Source organism: Polypterus senegalus, chromosome 14 (assembly GCF_016835505.1).
Source record: "Polypterus senegalus isolate Bchr_013 chromosome 14, ASM1683550v1, whole genome shotgun sequence".
NCBI classification, from domain to species: Eukaryota; Metazoa; Chordata; class Cladistia; order Polypteriformes; family Polypteridae; genus Polypterus; species Polypterus senegalus.
In genome coordinates, this window is record NC_053167.1 from 105,950,827 (window position 1) to 105,969,279 (window position 18,453).

The 18,453-nt window shown below is 35.7% G+C and overlaps 1 protein-coding gene across 3 annotated transcripts in view; it reads right to left on the reverse strand.

Annotated features, from left to right (window-relative positions):
- The window catches only part of LOC120515258 (collagen alpha-1(XI) chain-like), a 286,385-nt gene that overhangs the window by 111,635 nt on the left and 156,297 nt on the right, over window positions 1-18,453 (reverse strand). For all 3 annotated transcript variants that reach the window (XM_039736095.1, XM_039736093.1, XM_039736094.1), the window contains 7 exons: window positions 13,930-14,037; window positions 13,673-13,726; window positions 9,105-9,158; window positions 7,578-7,622; window positions 6,887-6,940; window positions 6,713-6,757; window positions 235-288 (listed from right to left, as the gene is read on the reverse strand). In XM_039736095.1, coding sequence (XP_039592029.1) covers window positions 235-288; window positions 6,713-6,757; window positions 6,887-6,940; window positions 7,578-7,622; window positions 9,105-9,158; window positions 13,673-13,726; window positions 13,930-14,037 — 414 coding nt within the window. The remainder of the gene's footprint in view (window positions 1-234; window positions 289-6,712; window positions 6,758-6,886; window positions 6,941-7,577; window positions 7,623-9,104; window positions 9,159-13,672; window positions 13,727-13,929; window positions 14,038-18,453) is intronic.

The following is an 18,453-nucleotide window of genomic DNA, read 5'->3' on the forward strand; positions in this document are numbered from 1 at the left end:
GTCAATACATTTAACATAAACCCTAATATGATGGTTCAATGATCTGAAAGTGGTTACTACATGGGTACTAATCCCAACATTGGAAGACCAGTTCGTCCTTGGAATTGTGAAGTCTCCCCCATTAAAGATACACATACAAATATCCCCATCTGCACAATATATAAAACAAGTGGCACTGTATAGCGTTATATGCTTGACTACAACATAATATGAAGGTAAATATTAAATACTTACAGGGGGACCCTTTGGCCCGGGAAATCCAACTGGACCCTGAGGTCCTTGAGGTCCCTGAAATACAACAAAACTAATTTTTAGGGAAACACCTTGGCATAGGTAGAGGCATAAGTAACCAATGCACTGACTAAATAAACATCAAAGCATCTGAAAAAGAAGCCAGCTCAACAAATTTACAAAACATGCTAGCCATTTAGGTCAATTTGCTTTGAATTCAACAGTTTTGACAAGACTTCAAGCAAGATAGGCCAAGGCAAGCGGGAGGGAAAGCATGACTTGCAAAAATGAAATATGTGCTTATTTGTCTCAGGTTTTAAGAACAAAAATCATTCCAGGGTTGCAGAAGAAGAGCAACAGGGTGGCAGCCGACTACAGTCCGTGCACAGTGCAGCACATCGTATGGTTTTCCTGCGTATGCAGATATTTTTCCGCTATGCAAATAAATGCATTCAAAACAAAAATGTATCTTTTCAAGAGACATGTATACATTTTAAATTAGGCAGTGCATAAGGCCTTCATGCTACAAGCTCAGATTAACATCTACTTCTTTAAGGCTCTGTCTCTGTTAAAGTTCCACTTTAAATCTCACAGGAATCTAAATTTAATACAAAAACAATATTTATTCTGTCAACCAAAAGACTCTGAAAGACAAGAAAACTTAAGGTATTACCATACAAAATAAAACCCAGAGAGATAGTGATAAAGATAAAAAGAAGTTAAAAACAGAAATGCATGAACATTTCATTACATGGTTAATAACAGTACAGTTACAGTGTGATACATATATACAAATTTATATTTGTTCTTAACTAGTTTCTATATAATCAGCCATATTTGTCTTATAGGATTTATGATTTTCAAGCAATAGAATAGGAAACAACTTTAAGCAATCTTAAAAAAACATTTCTAATTTGCCTAATGATACATTTAGATATTCAGTTACACATTAGCTATTCTGTGGAGACATGTGGTTTGTTCATCACGTTCTCTTTTTTTCAACAATCTTCAAACAGACTTGGCTTCAGTGCTTAAAAGAATATAGAATATATATTTATATAGATTTCATATTGTATAGCTAAGTATTCAGCAAAATGAAGACCAATCACAACAACCAAGTCCTCAGCACACTGACACGTTACACAGTTATGTCAATATGTTAAACACAACCAAAGAGCAAATCATGCAGTTTTTTATTTCAGTCCTCTCAAATTTACAAAACCTGAAAGCAACCCAGAGAAATATTGTATTTTCTGACAAACTGTAATTGCAACCAATTTTGAAAAAGGAGTATATTTAAATACAGAACATTCATGGTAACACAGAAAGCTGTCTGGTTCTTGTTGGCTGTCTGCACCTGGCCCTATTCTTTCTGAAAGAATACATTTTATTTGTTAAGTATGCTGCTAAAATCTCTGAATGCCCAAAAATCGACTATTTTGAAAACAACTATCTGCTGGTCACAAAAGGAGGACTTGCAGATTGTTAGCTTTTTCTTTTTCTTTTCTTTTTAAGAAAAATAATTACTACAATGTATATTATTTGTCTAGCCACCTGTCTGCCCTTTAAACTTACATTTTGAGAGCAAAAAGGGCTTTGAGAATAGTTCTTTAGATTCAGGATGCAGATGTTTGCAGATATTGTGTATTGTTGCAGCCCAGGCAGGTTGAGTGACTTGCTCTGAACAAACAGCCCTCACGTTTAAGGTCCAATGCTTTAACCACACCACGGTGATGAAGTGGTTAGCACTGCTGTCCCATGGATCCGGCCTCAAGGTAAGAATCCTACATTCCGTAATGGTATGTGTGGAGTCTGCACATTCTCACTGTGTCTATATGGGTTTTCATCCAGGTACTATGGTTTAAATATCCAAAGATGAACAATTTGGGTTAACTGGCGATTTGAAACTTGGCCTTTGTGAGGGTGGTTGTGTGCATACGTTGGTAAAGCTTGTCCAGGGTTGTTTCAAGGCTGCCTTGGACTAAACAAGTTTGAGAATGGCAATTGTTTTAAAAAAAAAAAGTACTTTAGAATACGAAGATACGCACATCAGTGGTGAAAGAGTAAAAGAACATGGAAGGTTATGATGCCTGAATTAGGGGCCAATGATGAGCCACTCTGTTCATACCTATAATTTGAATTTTTCTAACCTGCCTTTTCAGTTCATGCTCATGCCCGCTACAGCCTGTCTGTCTGCACTGGGCACAAGGCAGCTCCATATGTTCAGATAGAATCACTGGCAGACCCCACACCCCAGGACAAGTCTGAGTTTACCAATTCATTAAAGACATGTCTCTCTAAAGTATATGGAGAACATGCAAAGTCCACTTAGATGGTTTCCTTCCTTAGATTTTGACTTACGAGATTTTTCCCTACAGTGCTATGCTGAGAGCATTAAACAAAAAATGTTAAAGTTTATGAATTAACATTCTTAAATTGAAACATGTATTTAAATATACTCATTATTAATATATCATTAATCCATTGGGTACTTTGTGAATATTATACCAAACACAGTTCTGAAATATTCATTAGTACAACTAACTCAAACTATTCCTCCATTTTTTTCTTGGTCAGAGCATTTATCTCTTCATAATTATTGCATAATATGATTATAAACAGATAATTTTAAACTGCTTTAAAATAATTTTAATTAAGCTTAATGTAAAGCAAATCATTAAATGAAGGCTACTAGATACATGGTGGCAATCAGCACTTTTGACTTTTTCATTTTGGGAAAGCGCAGAGTCAGGGCCAGACTTCCTTTGAGTAAAGCACCACCAAATTTGTGATTTGTGAATTAATAGTTTTATGTTTCAGGATTTTTGGTAATGGGAAATAAAGATGAACTTTGATAAAACAATATTTACAGGCCGCCCATTTGTTAAATGAATAAGTTTTAATGCTGAACCCAGGCATTGCTAGAGTGCAGTTTATACATTCTAATTGTGTCTCCACCGGTCTTCTCCTAAGCCCTCGGTATTTCCTCCAGCATTCCAAAAGAGGTGCATGTCAGGGTAGTTGGTGATTCTAAACTGGCCTTGTGTGAATGTGGATGTGTGCATGAATGGGCCCTGCAGTGGACTGGCATCCTGCCCAGAGATGCTTCCTGCCTTGCACCCATTGCTGCCTGGACAGACTCCAGCCCCTGCAACTCCGAATTAGCTTAGGTACACATTAGTCAGATTGGTGGATTAAATTGGCTAGCTGGGAATAAATGTGGGTGTATACCTGCATGTGCTCTGTGATGGGTCCCAGACATGGTTTCCGACTTTATCCCATAGTTGCCTGGGTTTGCTTCTGGCAGGTTCAGAAATTAGAGAGTTGCTTGCTCTTGCCAAAGCTAATAGCTTCTTTATCCAGCAGAAAACAAGCTTAGCTCTTCATGTTACATTCATTTAAAGCTGAACATGAATTACTAACCCCACCATGTTTTGGAACAGTTTGTACAATTTACCTAACCATGGCTGGGAGCATGGTGGCCTCAGTCTCCTGCAGCTCACTGACTGTTAATATTTTAAAAGAACCAAGGTAACGGACTTTGGATGTAATTTTAAATAAGGTTTAAATTAAATGCATTTTGTATCATGTTTTAAGGGATCTTCTTTAGCCATGATTTCAGTTATTTTCTCTTTTATATTGCTCCAGTTAATGTAAAGTTCAGAGTAATTTATCACACAGAAGTACAAATACTCAACGGTATCAGAGTGAACATGACAGAGGTAAAGCCAATTTGAAAGTGTGGTTGTATCAAACTGTAAAGAGTTTACAACACATTTAATTATAACATTGTGCAATCAACATACTTATTAAATATATGTTTTCCATGCGTTTATAATGTCCCTAGGAAGTTCTCACATATAAGATTGTGACTCTCTAAAACAGTATAATGTTATTTATTCTTCTATATAATAAATCTGAATTTATTTTAATTTCTTAAACATAAATGTCCAAACATCTGTCTTCCTATCCATCTTCTAACTTGCTTATGTAAATTAGGGCTATGGAGAACCAGTGCCTACCAGCAGCACGGGGCATAAAAAAGTAGCCATTCTTTGACATCACTGGGAAGCTCACTTGCACAAGGGGTAGATTAGTGCTGCCAGTTAACCTAAGAGGCACATGTTCATGATGTGAGAAGGAAAACCTGAGTGCAAAATCCTCAGATATAGGGGGTACACGCAAAGTCCACATGGGCAGGGCCTAGACCAGGTTTTAAACCCAAATCTAAACCCAATGTTGTTGTGAGTTAGAACTACTACATTTATCAGCAGACATTGCTTCTATTTGTTGTGCTGTACCACCGTATCAGGATGATTAGTTGAAATAGTACAATCGGTTTACACTTTCATGTCCCACATAATGGTATAGATTGTAGTATCTCCGATGTTAACACCAGCCTCCAGCATATGTTGATATAGTTTCTCAGGCATTACTAATGGTTACATTCCTGAAAAACCCTGTATTGATCCTGTGGGAAAAATGATGTGAGGTTCCACTGGGGATGCCACAATGAGCAACAGACTGGCAGAGGAGATATGCCGGCCCTCAGCTTTTGCCCCTCGAGGCTCGGTTACAATCCTTCTATTGTTTCATCCACAGCAGCGTTGTTATGACGTTTACTTTCTCTATGGTCAATTTTGATCATCTTCTAGGCCAAAATCTCACCAAACAATTCAATTGCTATCAGCGGCGAGTGGTGTACGACAAGGGTAGGGACTTAAACAGTGTGAGCTTACTATCGACACTTACTGGGAATTCCTCATTCATAAGGAACAATTGCAATCCCCTTCACAAATGGGGTGTATCAGCTTACCCACGCTTCTCTGCGCTGGGTGGACACATATTGATCCATTCAGTGTAGCACACGTGCAGCCCTGACATCTAAGGGCATCACACACCAGTCTCATGTGTGATAATCTTCTCAGGTATTTATTTTTCTGCTGCAAATCCTGTTTTGTTCTGGCCATGAAAACAACCTGCTGATGTCCGTCCCCACCCTTTCCCAAATACAGCAGGTGTGTTTAGACTGTGAGTGTTGCAAAAAAGGTTACACTTTTATCATAGCAAATAAGTGAATCCGTGGGGACAAAAATCCAAGGACAGCAAGGATTTACTCTAGTACCATTAATCAAGTACTGATGGGTCAAAACATGAGAAAATAAAATGTAAACTTGAAGGGTTTTTAATTTGAATAACTAAAGTGAATCAGGCCTAGACAGCATTCAATTAATGCACAAACACACACACACACGCACACACACATTGGCAATCAGTTTAGAATATACTGCTTTAAAATGTAGAATAAGATGTGACTGCTCGGAGAAAACTAACAATGACACTAATGCGCTCAGTTAACTCAGATAAGCAGCTATTTTTTTTAAAGATTACATTAATTATTATTATATGTAATTATTTAAGTTAATTATTAATGATCATTATTACAAACAACAATCCATCCATCCATTATCCAACATGCTATATCCTAACTACAGGGTCATGGGGGTCTGCTGGAGCCAATCCCAGCCAACACAGGGCACAAGGCAGGAAACAAACAACAAGGTGCATAAATTAGGTACACATGGAAAATGAACACATGAATAACAACAAATGAATACAATTTATATAAACAATATTTAGTAACTCAAGTTATTTTTTTTTTGCCACAGGGCTTTTACTTTAGTTCCGTGTTTAGTTGACTATTGTAAAGTTTGAGCTCTACTCTTAAAAATGTTAGCTAAGTAGCCCATAATTAACTGCTATTATTACCAACACTGACTCTGTCTGCAGGAAAATACAGAAAATGTTTGAAACTAACTGGAAGTGAAATTAATACCTTAAATGGGCTGGTAATGTAGAATAAACTCTTTATTTGAGCGAGTAGAAAGCCAACAAGCACTAAATTGCATACTTGGAGAAATGAGCCAAGAGGTATTCAAAAATGCAAAATGAACTCTTTGGCATGTTGCAGTTTGAAATATTTCAGGCACCCTCTCTTCACCTTTTGGCTAGGCTGCCCTGTAGCTTCAGGCTCATGCTAATGTTTTTAAGATATTTATTATTATATCTTTTATGAGGACTTTATGAATCTGAATCTGGCAATTTCATTTTCACTACTCTATTATCAAAGCAAAAAACTACCTGTCACACAAAGCCAAAGTCCAAATGAAATTACATATTTGTGTCCTGCACCTAAATTTGAAAAGTATCTGTTAGTGTTAAATTGTTCATTATGATCATTCGTACAGTATTATCTACCTAGCACCATTTCTGTTTCAGCAACTAAAACACCGACATGCACATTAAGAATAAGAAAAAGCAATTATACGGATTACATGAGGTAACTAAGAATAATCGGCATAAGGAAAAAGTGAAGTCACATTAAGTCAATAATAACATTTCTCAAAAATGAGCTTAGATTGCCACCCTTACAATTTATCATTTTAAGATTTGATAAAATGAAAACGAAAACTGGACTTACTCTTTCACCAGGCGGGCCAGGAGGACCATCATTGCCCGCAGTACCCTATAAATAAACAAAGACATTTTTAGTTCTGAGATGAAATGGGCAATCATTTTATTCAAATACCAAAGACATCTAACATGGATTAGACAGATCTATGCTACAGATATGAACAAGGAATTGTAAAGTTACCTTAGGGCCTGGTTTTCCAGTAGGACCCCTAGCACCCCGAGCACCACGTGGACCCTAGAAAATATATATAAAAATGACTTGTAAGGACTTTGTGCATTCTTAGATATTCTGAAAATATAATATAATACAATATAAATAATAATAATAATATATTTTATTTCTATAGCGCCTTTCCCATGCTCAAGGCACTTAATAATAATAATAATATAACATAATATAAGTAATCTAGTCAATAGCAAGAAGACTTGATTGCCCAAGAGGGGCTGCAGAAGCCTGCTGTTTCAGCCTCAAGTTATTTATGTGTGCTGCTACACCTTCATTTAAATGCCACAAGACATGTTAAAATATCTGTGTACAGCCCAAAGTATGTACATATCAAGGGTACACTATAACGAGCAAGAATTTTATGCGTGCATCCCGGGTCCTGACCTTGAATCTCAAATTGAGAGGTTTGCTCCCGGCAGTTGTCAGAATCTGGCTACATCATTATGTGTAGCAGTAAAGGACACAGGACATGGAATATGTAATGTTTATGCAAAAGAAGATGAAGAAGGCTGTATGGTGTCTAAGTGCATGCACTGAAAAAGCTAATGACCTTTTCTCTTGAATGACACCACTGTAAGATAATTTAACTAATTGATTTTTATTTTCATTTACAATCTGTAGATAACATTTTAAACGAGCTGCATACCGTTGGACCTCTTTGCCCCCTTGGACCTGGCTTGCCTGCAACACCCTTTTAAAACAAAAAAATCACAAACATTATAATTCATATGCAGTCTATGCAAAGGATAAATCTTGGTCATTATTACAAAAGAATTACTGTAAATGAATTGTGGTACAAAAACAGCAAAAAAGATAAAACAGTATAAACAAATATAATTGTATTGTGAAACAGCAATTAAAAATGTCCTAATTAGGGAGCTTTCAGTTTCCTAAACATTTTAAATAACATTTCAGAGTTCACTTATTTTCCATTCTTTCCCTAATTTCAGTGATTCATTCATTCCCTCGGTTACTTGAATTGTTGCATTTCACTCTAAACTTTTGAATACATAAATATTTGTCAAAAGTTTTAAACACTGACATAATTTTATACGTATTGACTTGTTCATATCAAAATGAATTTAAACTAATGTAATGCAGACTTGTCTTCTCAAACACTACACACAGTAGACATGGACGTCATAGTCTCTCATTGTCCACATTGAGAACATTATGCTGAGTTTTGCTCTTCTGATGTAGTAGAGTACCAATCTGAGGAAACTCTGCAGGATACATGGTTGGGCACTCAACACAGTAAAGGAAGTGGAGTAAAGCTCCCAGATTTGGTCTAAAACTTGAAGAAGCTAATTATGACATGGTTCAACTTGGTCTGAAGTATTTAACATAATTCAAGTGCTATACTTGTATAAAGTGATTGTCAAAAATGTCACAAACAGACAACTAAAAGCAAGTTAATAAGTAATATTACTGAACTATTGGAGACAGAATGGTAATCAAGATGTCTACAGATATACTGCAAAACATTTACTTTAGGATGTTATAATTGTTCAAATGGTACTGTTAAATCACTAATTTAGTATGAATTAAAGAGTTAAATGAGAAGGACTTCCCTTTATTAAAGATTCATTCTTAGTAAATGTATCCAAACTCTATTAAAGTTATAGGATCAGAAAGTTAGAAATAAAAAAAGAAACACCCCTTGGCACATCTGTCAATTTCCTAACCATGTCTCCTCCACTGCAGGATTGTGGGGTGCCAGGGGTTTATTCCAGCAACCTTGGAGCATGGTATCTGGATGGGATCACAGGAAATGACAGAAGACACTCATACATTAGCCCTTAGCACTTATTAATGTAAGGCCAGTTTAGGGTTGCCTATCAAATAAAAATGTAAAGCCCACACAAGTTCAAGAAGAATGAAAAAACTCTGGGTGGGCAGTAACTGGGCTGGGAGTCAAACCCAGCAAGGTCTTCTGATCTGTGAGTAAAGATAAGCTAAGCAATGTGCCAATGGACCAAATAAAATATGCTGGAAATTTGTTATTTCTGTCAAATGTGACAGATAGATAGATAGATAGATAGATAGATAGATAGATAGATAGATAGATAGATAGATAGATAGATAGATAGATGGTATAAAAAATGAAAATGAAAATATGCTTTTATTAAGTTAATTCAGCAAATGCTTACTAAAAAAAGTATGAAAATCTTACCCTGGCTCCTTTTTCACCATTGGCACCTGGAAATCCAGGGAAACCAGTTGAACCCTAGTAAAACAAAAATCACATAAATAAGGACAGAATCCTTATGAGACATGGCATTGTGCTACATTGTAATTTAAGACTTCATTAGAAGAGTGCATGTTCCACTCAATATTTAAATGTTATTACTATTACAAAAAAGAAGTAAACAGTGTGCAAAGTGTATAATTTATTTATTTTTTGATGATCACAGACATAACATGACACTGTCAGTCTAAAGCAGCTGCACATTTTCAAAGAAATTAACATCTAGGTTTTAAAATGAGCTTATGAATGTGAGCAAAATTTAAAATAGCTTACCGTGTCGCTGACAGGTCAGGATGCATTGAAAGCATAAACAAACTCATCACACTGTGTAATTCATTTAACATTTTAATCAGAAGCTAATAAACTATTTATGTTTTAAACACCTGAATCTAAAGAGTAATTAAAACAAGCAAATACAAATAAATATTAATGAGAAAATAAAAATGAAAAGTTCATAGTATTGTATCTTAATATATTGCAGTCCAGGATGACCCAGTTAGGGTTTAGGACAGAAATGACATTTAAAAACATGCTGTTAACTCAGAGATACAACATGTAGACTAACTTAACATTACATTAAGTGAACATGATAAACATAACCTACACATTATAATTTTAGGTAGTTATGCCATTATTGGATATGCTATAAATAAACACAGTTTATTAAAAATAATAACATTGATGGGGAAGTACAGGCTAAAAGCATTCTGAGTCTCCAGCAGCTAATACAGACTTCAAATGCATTTGCCTTGTGGGATATGCATTCTTTAAAAACAGCCAATTCAATAACGTCCAGACCCTTACTTAAACATCATTATTCCAGTTCATTCCAGTCTGCTCTATATAGCTAAACATTTAATATCTTTTGCATCAAAATTAAGTCACCTGTATAAGGATTTGTCACTATCTATCTATCTATCTATTTGTCATCCTTTCTATCTACCTACTTATCTATATGTCATCTTTAACACTCTTGGCATCACCTGTATAAATAAATACATTAGGACCACAAGGGGATCTCTGCTCCATCTCTGGTGAATCACACCTCTGAGCCTCATCAGTGACCTGACTAGAGCTACTGTGGCCATAGTGATATTAAAAATATAACACCTAGTCTTGTATAATGTATATTAACTAAGGCAATTTATATAAGCATGCATTCCTCATTTTCTTTATGAATCACCTGCAAATTTAAACACTTAAGCAAAAATTATATATTTTAAAATTTAATATCTTAATATCAATATAATATACTGTGTACTGTGTAGGTGCCAGGAAGGAAGGACAGGCATCCTGGCTGGGAAAAAGAAAGGATTCATGCCCAACCAGGTATTCATTCCCCCACATGACAGGTGGCAGTGTTCCTCGTGGCTGGATCAGCTTAAGACACCCGCAGGGTGGCATGGGATTCAACATCCGGAAACACAGCCCTGTTGGGATCTCTGGATACAGGCAGAGGGTGCTGCCAGGGAGGACTGCCCTGGTTTCTGTATGACCCAGATGATCAGGAGGAGGGAAAGCAGTTCCCAGGTCTAATTTAAAAGGAAGCCTGCTACCTCACTTTAATGGAGTCAAAGTTGGGATGCAGTGGGCAACACTCTTTTGGAGAAGGAAGAAAGAATTGTGAATGGTTTATTTTGCTGGTAATTGCATGCGGAAGACATTTTGTTGAATACAAATCATTTATTTGAACCTGGAATTGTGCTGTGTATTGATGTGTCTGTGTTTTGGGACTCAGTGACACCCTCATGTGGTTACAACTGTAACTTAACAAAATGATTCATACTGATGTAAAATCTGAAAGAAAATGTTCTCCTATGACTTTTGTTGAAGAATTTGCTTTCACATGATTTTAATATAGAAACAGACAAAAATTGTACTGTACATGTAAAAAAATAGCGGTATACATGTAAGAATATATTTTTCCAAACTTATTTGAATTACAGATTAATGTATAAGAATTATCTGATGTCTGATGTAAATTTAAACCATAAAATGGCAGCATGTATGGCTGCAATTAATAATTCACAAGAATAGCAGTCTCTATCACTTCATGCAAAATTCATGTAATTAAAGACCACTAGCATTTCATTGCACTCCCCACCTATCTTATATATGTTAAAATAGCAGGGTAAGAAACATTTCATGATCACACAGTATTTTATTTTGCTGGGATAGAAATATATTTCTGCTTTATGATTTATTTCTTCAGTTACTTAATTCACAGTCTTCTATTACTCTCAACAAAGACTTATTTTTATGTATTCTTTCTGACTGTTCATTTTCTTTTAAGATATTGAAACCTCACAGTGTTATCCTTTATTAATATATGTGCCTTGATGGAGAATACCACTGTTTACTCAGTTCTGGAAAGTAACATGAAAGAATTCTCATTATCATAATCACACAAGGCATTCAAGATTAACAGCAAAGCACAAATACTTGTGCAAAAGTTGTCTCTTTCAGCATACCTCCTTGATCTGTATGCTGGAAATCTATATTTTAAAATTATTTTCTATATAGGTAATAAATTATATTTAAGTATAGGGTAGGAATGGTACATTGAGGTTTTAACTGTATTTTTGATTGCTTTATGATAAAGAGAAATTAGCAAAAAATATTTATACACTGCAGTGTTTGTTAAACTATTGATATCAACATTCAGCATTATTCATTTAATATTTTGCCCACATACTATTGTATGCCAAGAACAGAAATATTACAACAGCAGGATTTAGATCATCTGTTGCATTCGATGTAGTTATGGTTGAATAGCTTTGTGGAAAATAGCTTTCCAATAAGAGTTTGTCATCTTTAGATTATAAAACATTTAGTTAATGCAGAGGAATTTGATTAATGCATTAGTAGCACTACTTATTTTAACAAAACTACAATTAACCTGGCAAAGATGGACCATCTTATTATTTTATTAGGTAATCCACCTATTCAGCGCCCCATCTCTGTTTCGCTTGTTTCATTATTACTAATGCAACCTGGGTGGGATACCTTAGGGAGACTGATGACAAGCTGTCCTTCAAGGACCATTTTGCTATGGTCTCTCAGTTTTTTATATACACTTTGTACAATATAACGTATCTGGCAGAGTATGAAGCACAACTCCTGGTTGCAGGCTCTGGTGTTGTCACAGACGGACTACTGCAAATCTCTGCAGACAGTTGCACCGGCATGTGTCACCAGGCTGATGCAGACGATTCAGAATACAACGGCATGTCTGTTGTTAACTTACCAAGGTGGGCACATGTCACTCCTCTCTTCAGATCACTACACTGGCTGTTAAATATAAAAATACTTGTGAAGCCCTGTGTTACTTGTTGACCACTCGGGTTTACTGTTGAATGGTGTCTGGTGATGCCATCTCTGCGAGGTATCAGACATCAGTCCAGCCTCCTTTTGTATGTAAACCCGGCTGGTGGAACAAGCTACCCTCTCTTATTTGAAACTCAGACTCATTTAATGTGTTAAGCGTTTGAAGACTCTCTTGCTTGGTAAATTTCTGTGTAACAATGTTAGATTTTGCAAATCTGGAAATTTTAACTAGTTTATAGTTTGCTTGTGAGCTCTTCACATATTCTAATCAATCTTGTACCCTTGTCCTGTAAAATGTGTTTCCAAACATTTATGTGACTGATGTCACATGATTATTTTTACTTCTTTTGTACATTGCTCCTGATAAACGAGTTTGCAAAGCAAATAAATGTAAATTATCCATTCATTTACTCAGCCGTTTTCTAAATCCAGCATATTGCTGTGTGTATCTGAGTTTATCTCAGGAGGACTAGGCAAAAGGAACTGATCAAGATGTTTATCCTTTAGAAGATAAACGCATACACGTGCTCACATTAAATCATTCTAGGCCAATTTCAAGTCACTTTTAAACTTTAATTATTACTGTTAAATTAATATGGCCACATATAGGAAATATTCAAATGGTTTACACTACCATTTTTAAACTATTGTGGGAAAATAAGAGACAGTTTACTGAAATACAGATTAAAATGCCAAATACTGTTAAAAGGATGGATAATGCTCGAGTTAGTGTTTTTATTTACAGTATTTATTCTTGTGTCAGTTAACCATCTTGAAAACCTGTTATCTAGTGTTCAAGGCTAAATGTGCTGAAACGCGTTCCACAACTGGTGATAAGTTAGAACTAGAACTGGATGAAACACCAGTTCCTATGAACACCAAAAATAAGTTCAAGTCTCTAGTCAACTAAAGATCATACACAATTATGGAAAATAACAAAAACCTACAAAGGAATTAAACAGAATTCCAGGTACAGTAAGACAAGAGCATTAACCACTGTGCCACTTTCATACTAAAATTATTTACAAATGTTTTGCTTATTTCAGTTTGTATTTTTTGGTTTGAATAATTGGATAACGTTTCTGGCAGAGAATGGCCTGAAAATATTTCTTAATCAAATTCCTTGTTCCAAAAAACAATTAAGACAAATCAATAAAGGTGTATACCTTAGGGCCTTGTCTTCCAGGGTAGCCGGGTAAACCAGGGACACCAAGTTTTCCCTAGTTGAAGAAAGTAGTTAAAAAGTTGCATTTAAGTTCACAGATGAATAGAAAATGACAATTTGATCAGTAGAAATTCAGTAAAGGGGTTTATACACAGGCACTTTGCTTACTTAAAAATAACACTTTGTATCTTGCATTAAATTTCAAATACTTCTTCAAGACACAGTGAACATTTATGAGCCATAGGCCAGCCAACTAACCTTTTCACCAGCTGGACCGGCTGGGCCAGATTCTCCATTTGGACCAGCACGACCTTTTGGTCCTTCAGGGCCATCTTCACCTCTTGGGCCGAGTGCGCCAAGCTCTCCCTACAAGTGAATTAAACACATTTGTGCCACGTTGCATATTTTTCACGTTAGGACAAAGCTGTCATGTTGTTTTTCTGAGGTTATTCTCAAATAAAGAGACTGAAATCTCAGGAAGAAAAATAGTGAATGAGAGGCAAGCAAACTTACACATAGTCTGTAACACACAACAATGAGCATTCATGTGTTGCATGAAGCACCTTGATATAAAAAGTGATATCAGCATTGAAAAGTTAAAGTCAAAGTGACATTTAATTATAGGAGTGCCTTGTTATAAGTGTAAGAGCAGGCCATTTGTAATAAATCAAGAAAACTAATTAATTCATTCAACGTTAATTCAAAAATCAAAGACTGATTCATTACACATGTTTGCAATCCAATTTAACTAGTGGCTTTTTATTCAGATAAAAACCTGAGCCACGTTATATATTGCTCTTTGGAAGGAGGAACAGAGAAGGTTTTTCATAAAATGTCAGGTGTGAGATATACAAATTATAAAAGCTCTTTCTCCAGGTAATTAATTAATGGAATTTGTGATGAACACAACGGTGATACCTGAACAAATTGTAAATGGTAGAACAAACACACATGCAGCATAACTTGCCTCAGTCAAGCTCGCGTTATGGGGCGAGATCCTACCCCAGGGGCAGTGGGCAAAATGCAGGAAACAAACCTGGACAAGATGCACACACCTACACTCAAACAGGGCCATTACGTCTAACCAGCATATCTTAGGACAGCTGGAGGATTTCATCCCAACCACTTCGACAGCCACTCACTTATTTTACTTTTAATTGATGCCATTATTTCAGTAGCTGTCCTTTTTTTAATTTCTCGTATACAAAGTATAGGAAAAGTATTGAAATCCTCCAAAAATTCCATTTCGAGATTTTGATGAATCTCGATGTTTTAGACCTCCCTGAGTCCGAAAATATCATTTTGGAATTGTGTGTGTGTGTCTGTGTGTGTGTGTGTATGTAAACATGATAACTTGAGTACGCTTTCACTTAGGTCAACCAAATTTTGCATACAAGTATTAGGTACAAAAATGTAGATTTCTATCAACGTTTGGGCTGTTTCCATTAACTGGAAGTGAACTTTACTTTTTTATTTGTTCAGCTACAGAGTTTTCTTTTATAATAATTGTTCAATATATTATTAATTTGATGTTATTTGTTGTTGACGGTTCTTTAATGTACATAATATAAAAATATACTCATTGTCTTGTGGTGTACTCCTCAAATACCCTTCCCAATATCTAAATTTAAGAGAAACTCTAGGGGAGACCACTTCCAATTTTTCTTTTTTATTTTGGATTCAGAGAAGCACAGTAATGAGAGATTTATATCTATAAGAAATAGTTGCATTTTTGGTAAACCTTTCACTGCTTAAACTCTGTTTTCCCTTTTATTTTCTACTTCTTTGGAGAGTTTGCTCTCTTAATTGTGTTCGACGACTGACAACTAATGATGAGCTGAGCAGACACCAGGGCAAGCAACGCAGAATGCTAATGGGCAGCGATTTCACTATTAGCCACTTGTGTGCTTGTTAGTACTAAATAATAGCTTAAATAACCAGAGTACCAAAAAGGCAGTAATAAACAAAAAGAATACATTCTTATCAATCTACCGCATGTACATTCCTATCCTGTAAATATTTAGTTTTTAATTACTGGATTTATACAAAACATAAACTAGGAACCACCAGCTTGCATAATTAAAGTCAGAGTCCCACTACAAGCAGAAGCTGGATAAACTGAAAACCTGCAGCCATAGGACCTCCAAAGGACTGAGCTTGAGAATACAAGATTTAGAAGACGTGATAGGAAAAGACGGGCACCTGGAGATAAACTTGCACAGACACTGGGAGAGAATGTGCACACACGCAACAACAAGGACCAGGCATGAGACACAAGCACAGAATGCTGGCTTTGTGAAGTAGCGTCGCTTGTCACTGTACCACTTTGATTCCCCAAGACTCAAATATAACTAACAAAATACTGGTGACTTTAAACAAGGAACAAACCTCTATTAGCATGCTTCCTATCATGGACACAACAAGCTGGACCTTACTGCCAATTGCAAGCCTGCTACTGACAGCAGCGGCTCTCTGTTATCTAAGCCAGAAGTTCTTATGTGTGTTTGGGGGGTTGTTGTTTATATTAGTATAATATTTCTATTTTTTGAGCTTGAGTAAAGTTTTAGTTTTCCCCTGGGACAAATAAAGTATCTATCTATCTATCTATCTATCTATCTATCTATCTATCTATCTATCTATCTATCTATCTATCTATCTATCTATCTATCTATCTATCTATCTATCTATCTATCTATCTATCTATCTATCTAAAAAATTAAACACATAGAGTGTGGTATAGCTGCATTAGCAAATGCAGTGGGAAATGGTCAGGAACCTTTGCTCAACGCATGCTTGAACTAACATTTTCAAGTCCTGTTCATTTATCTATTTTGTGAACCATCTCTTCTATTATTTGAGCATAGCAAGATGGAAAGCAAGTTGGGGTGCAAGTTCATCACATGTCTCTACTATTGCTCTTTTGCAATGTCATCTGGTCTCAGTGTGACAAAATACTAGTTTTCCATTTAACTATTAATAAAGGGCATTGAGAACCTAATTCTTGTCATTTAAAATAAAAAGGTATGCGTAGTATTTGTAAAAATGTGTGTATTAAAATGTAAATCTGGTGTGTTGCTTTCATATTCAGTATCATCAATTTGTGCTTCATTGCATGCCATATGTTTTTCATTTTTAACTCTGCTATATTAGTACATGTGAGAAGTATTATGGGCATCTTGTTGAATCCTGTTTTGTATTTGGAAACTGTGTGAGGAGATCAACTTCAGTGACGCTGGGCTGCCACTGTGAAGAGTGATTGATTTTAAGCCATATTGTTGTGCAAATGACAAGACTGTACTCAAATCATTTTTGGGATGATTGTGTTACAAAATTGTGTTACAACCTAAGCAAGCTGCAGACAATGTGCAAACAATTACGACAGGTTAAAAACTGATCAGTGTGTTCAAAAGACATGAAAAGATTGATTCACGGAAAGAAGGTGTATAGGTGCGTGATTGGTGCTAAAGAACTAGAAGGAATGGGCTTCATGCACAGTGTAACACAACACAGAAAAAAACTACTAGAGAGTTTAAAAAGCAGCAAAAATTATCAAACAGTACCTTGATAATTACCTCCATAATTACTACATGGAAGCGTATGAAAATATACATGAGTAATGCTTCATTTAGAGTTCATACTTTACTATCCAAAAACAACTAGAACCTGTCTGATATCCTCATTATAGTTTAGTATAGTTAGTGGAAAGGCAGTATAAATGTTCTGTTCATTCTTTTTATTGGAGTTCCTCACAACCTTCTAGTTATGCAAGCTTTGGTGATGATGACATTCTTGTGAAAATAAAGCAGCTAAAGTAACACAATTTAGCTGTAAATTAACCTAGTGCTAATCACTCTAAAGTGGAAGAAAACTTTACACAGGCACAGAGGGAATGTACAAACTCCACTTAGACAGCAAGTGTCCTGTGGGGGGTCTGAAATGCAGATACTGCATCCATGAGGTTGCAACTACTGTGACAACACAAAGTGCTTGGGATGGGCCTCCGAACTGAATTAAATGGATTTGGGAATGTTATGTTGTCATCGCAAAAATTACATTGTACATTGTTTCACAAAACTATAACATTAAACATTAACTGTTTTTTATTTCCCACTGTCCTATTTTCATAATTACCACCACTAAATGATAACATGTGAATGATGCTAAATCTAGTTAATTGTAAAATACAATATATTATAAATTGTTCATTTGTAATTGACTTTTATTTCTGTGGTACATTTTCATACACAGGATGTGTTTCAAAGTGCTTTACAAAATGTCAAAGAAATAGATACAAAGAAAAATTAATGAAAATTAGATAAGAATAATAATAACATACAAAAAATAAATACTGTAATACACAATTACATAAGATAGATATATATTTAAAAGAGAAGTAAAGAACTTATATTGTATATAGAACTGTTTTTTAAGTTTCTAAAGATGTTAACTGTTGTTGCTTTTTTTCGATAGACAGATAAATAGATAAATTGGGATCAACAGTTCAGAGTAATGGGGATTGTGGAAGAGAGCTGAAAAAGAGAGTGCAGGCAGGGTGGAGTGAGTGGAGAAGAGTGTCATGAGTGATTTGTGACAGACAGGTATTAGCAAGAATGAAAGGGACGGTAGTGAGACCAGCTATGTTATGTGGGCTGGAGACGGTGGCACTGACCAGAAAACAGGAGACCGAGCTGGAGGTGGCAGAGTTAAAGATGCTAAGACTTGCATTGGGTGTGATGAGGATGGACAGGATTAGATATGAGGACATTAAAGGGTCAGCTCAAG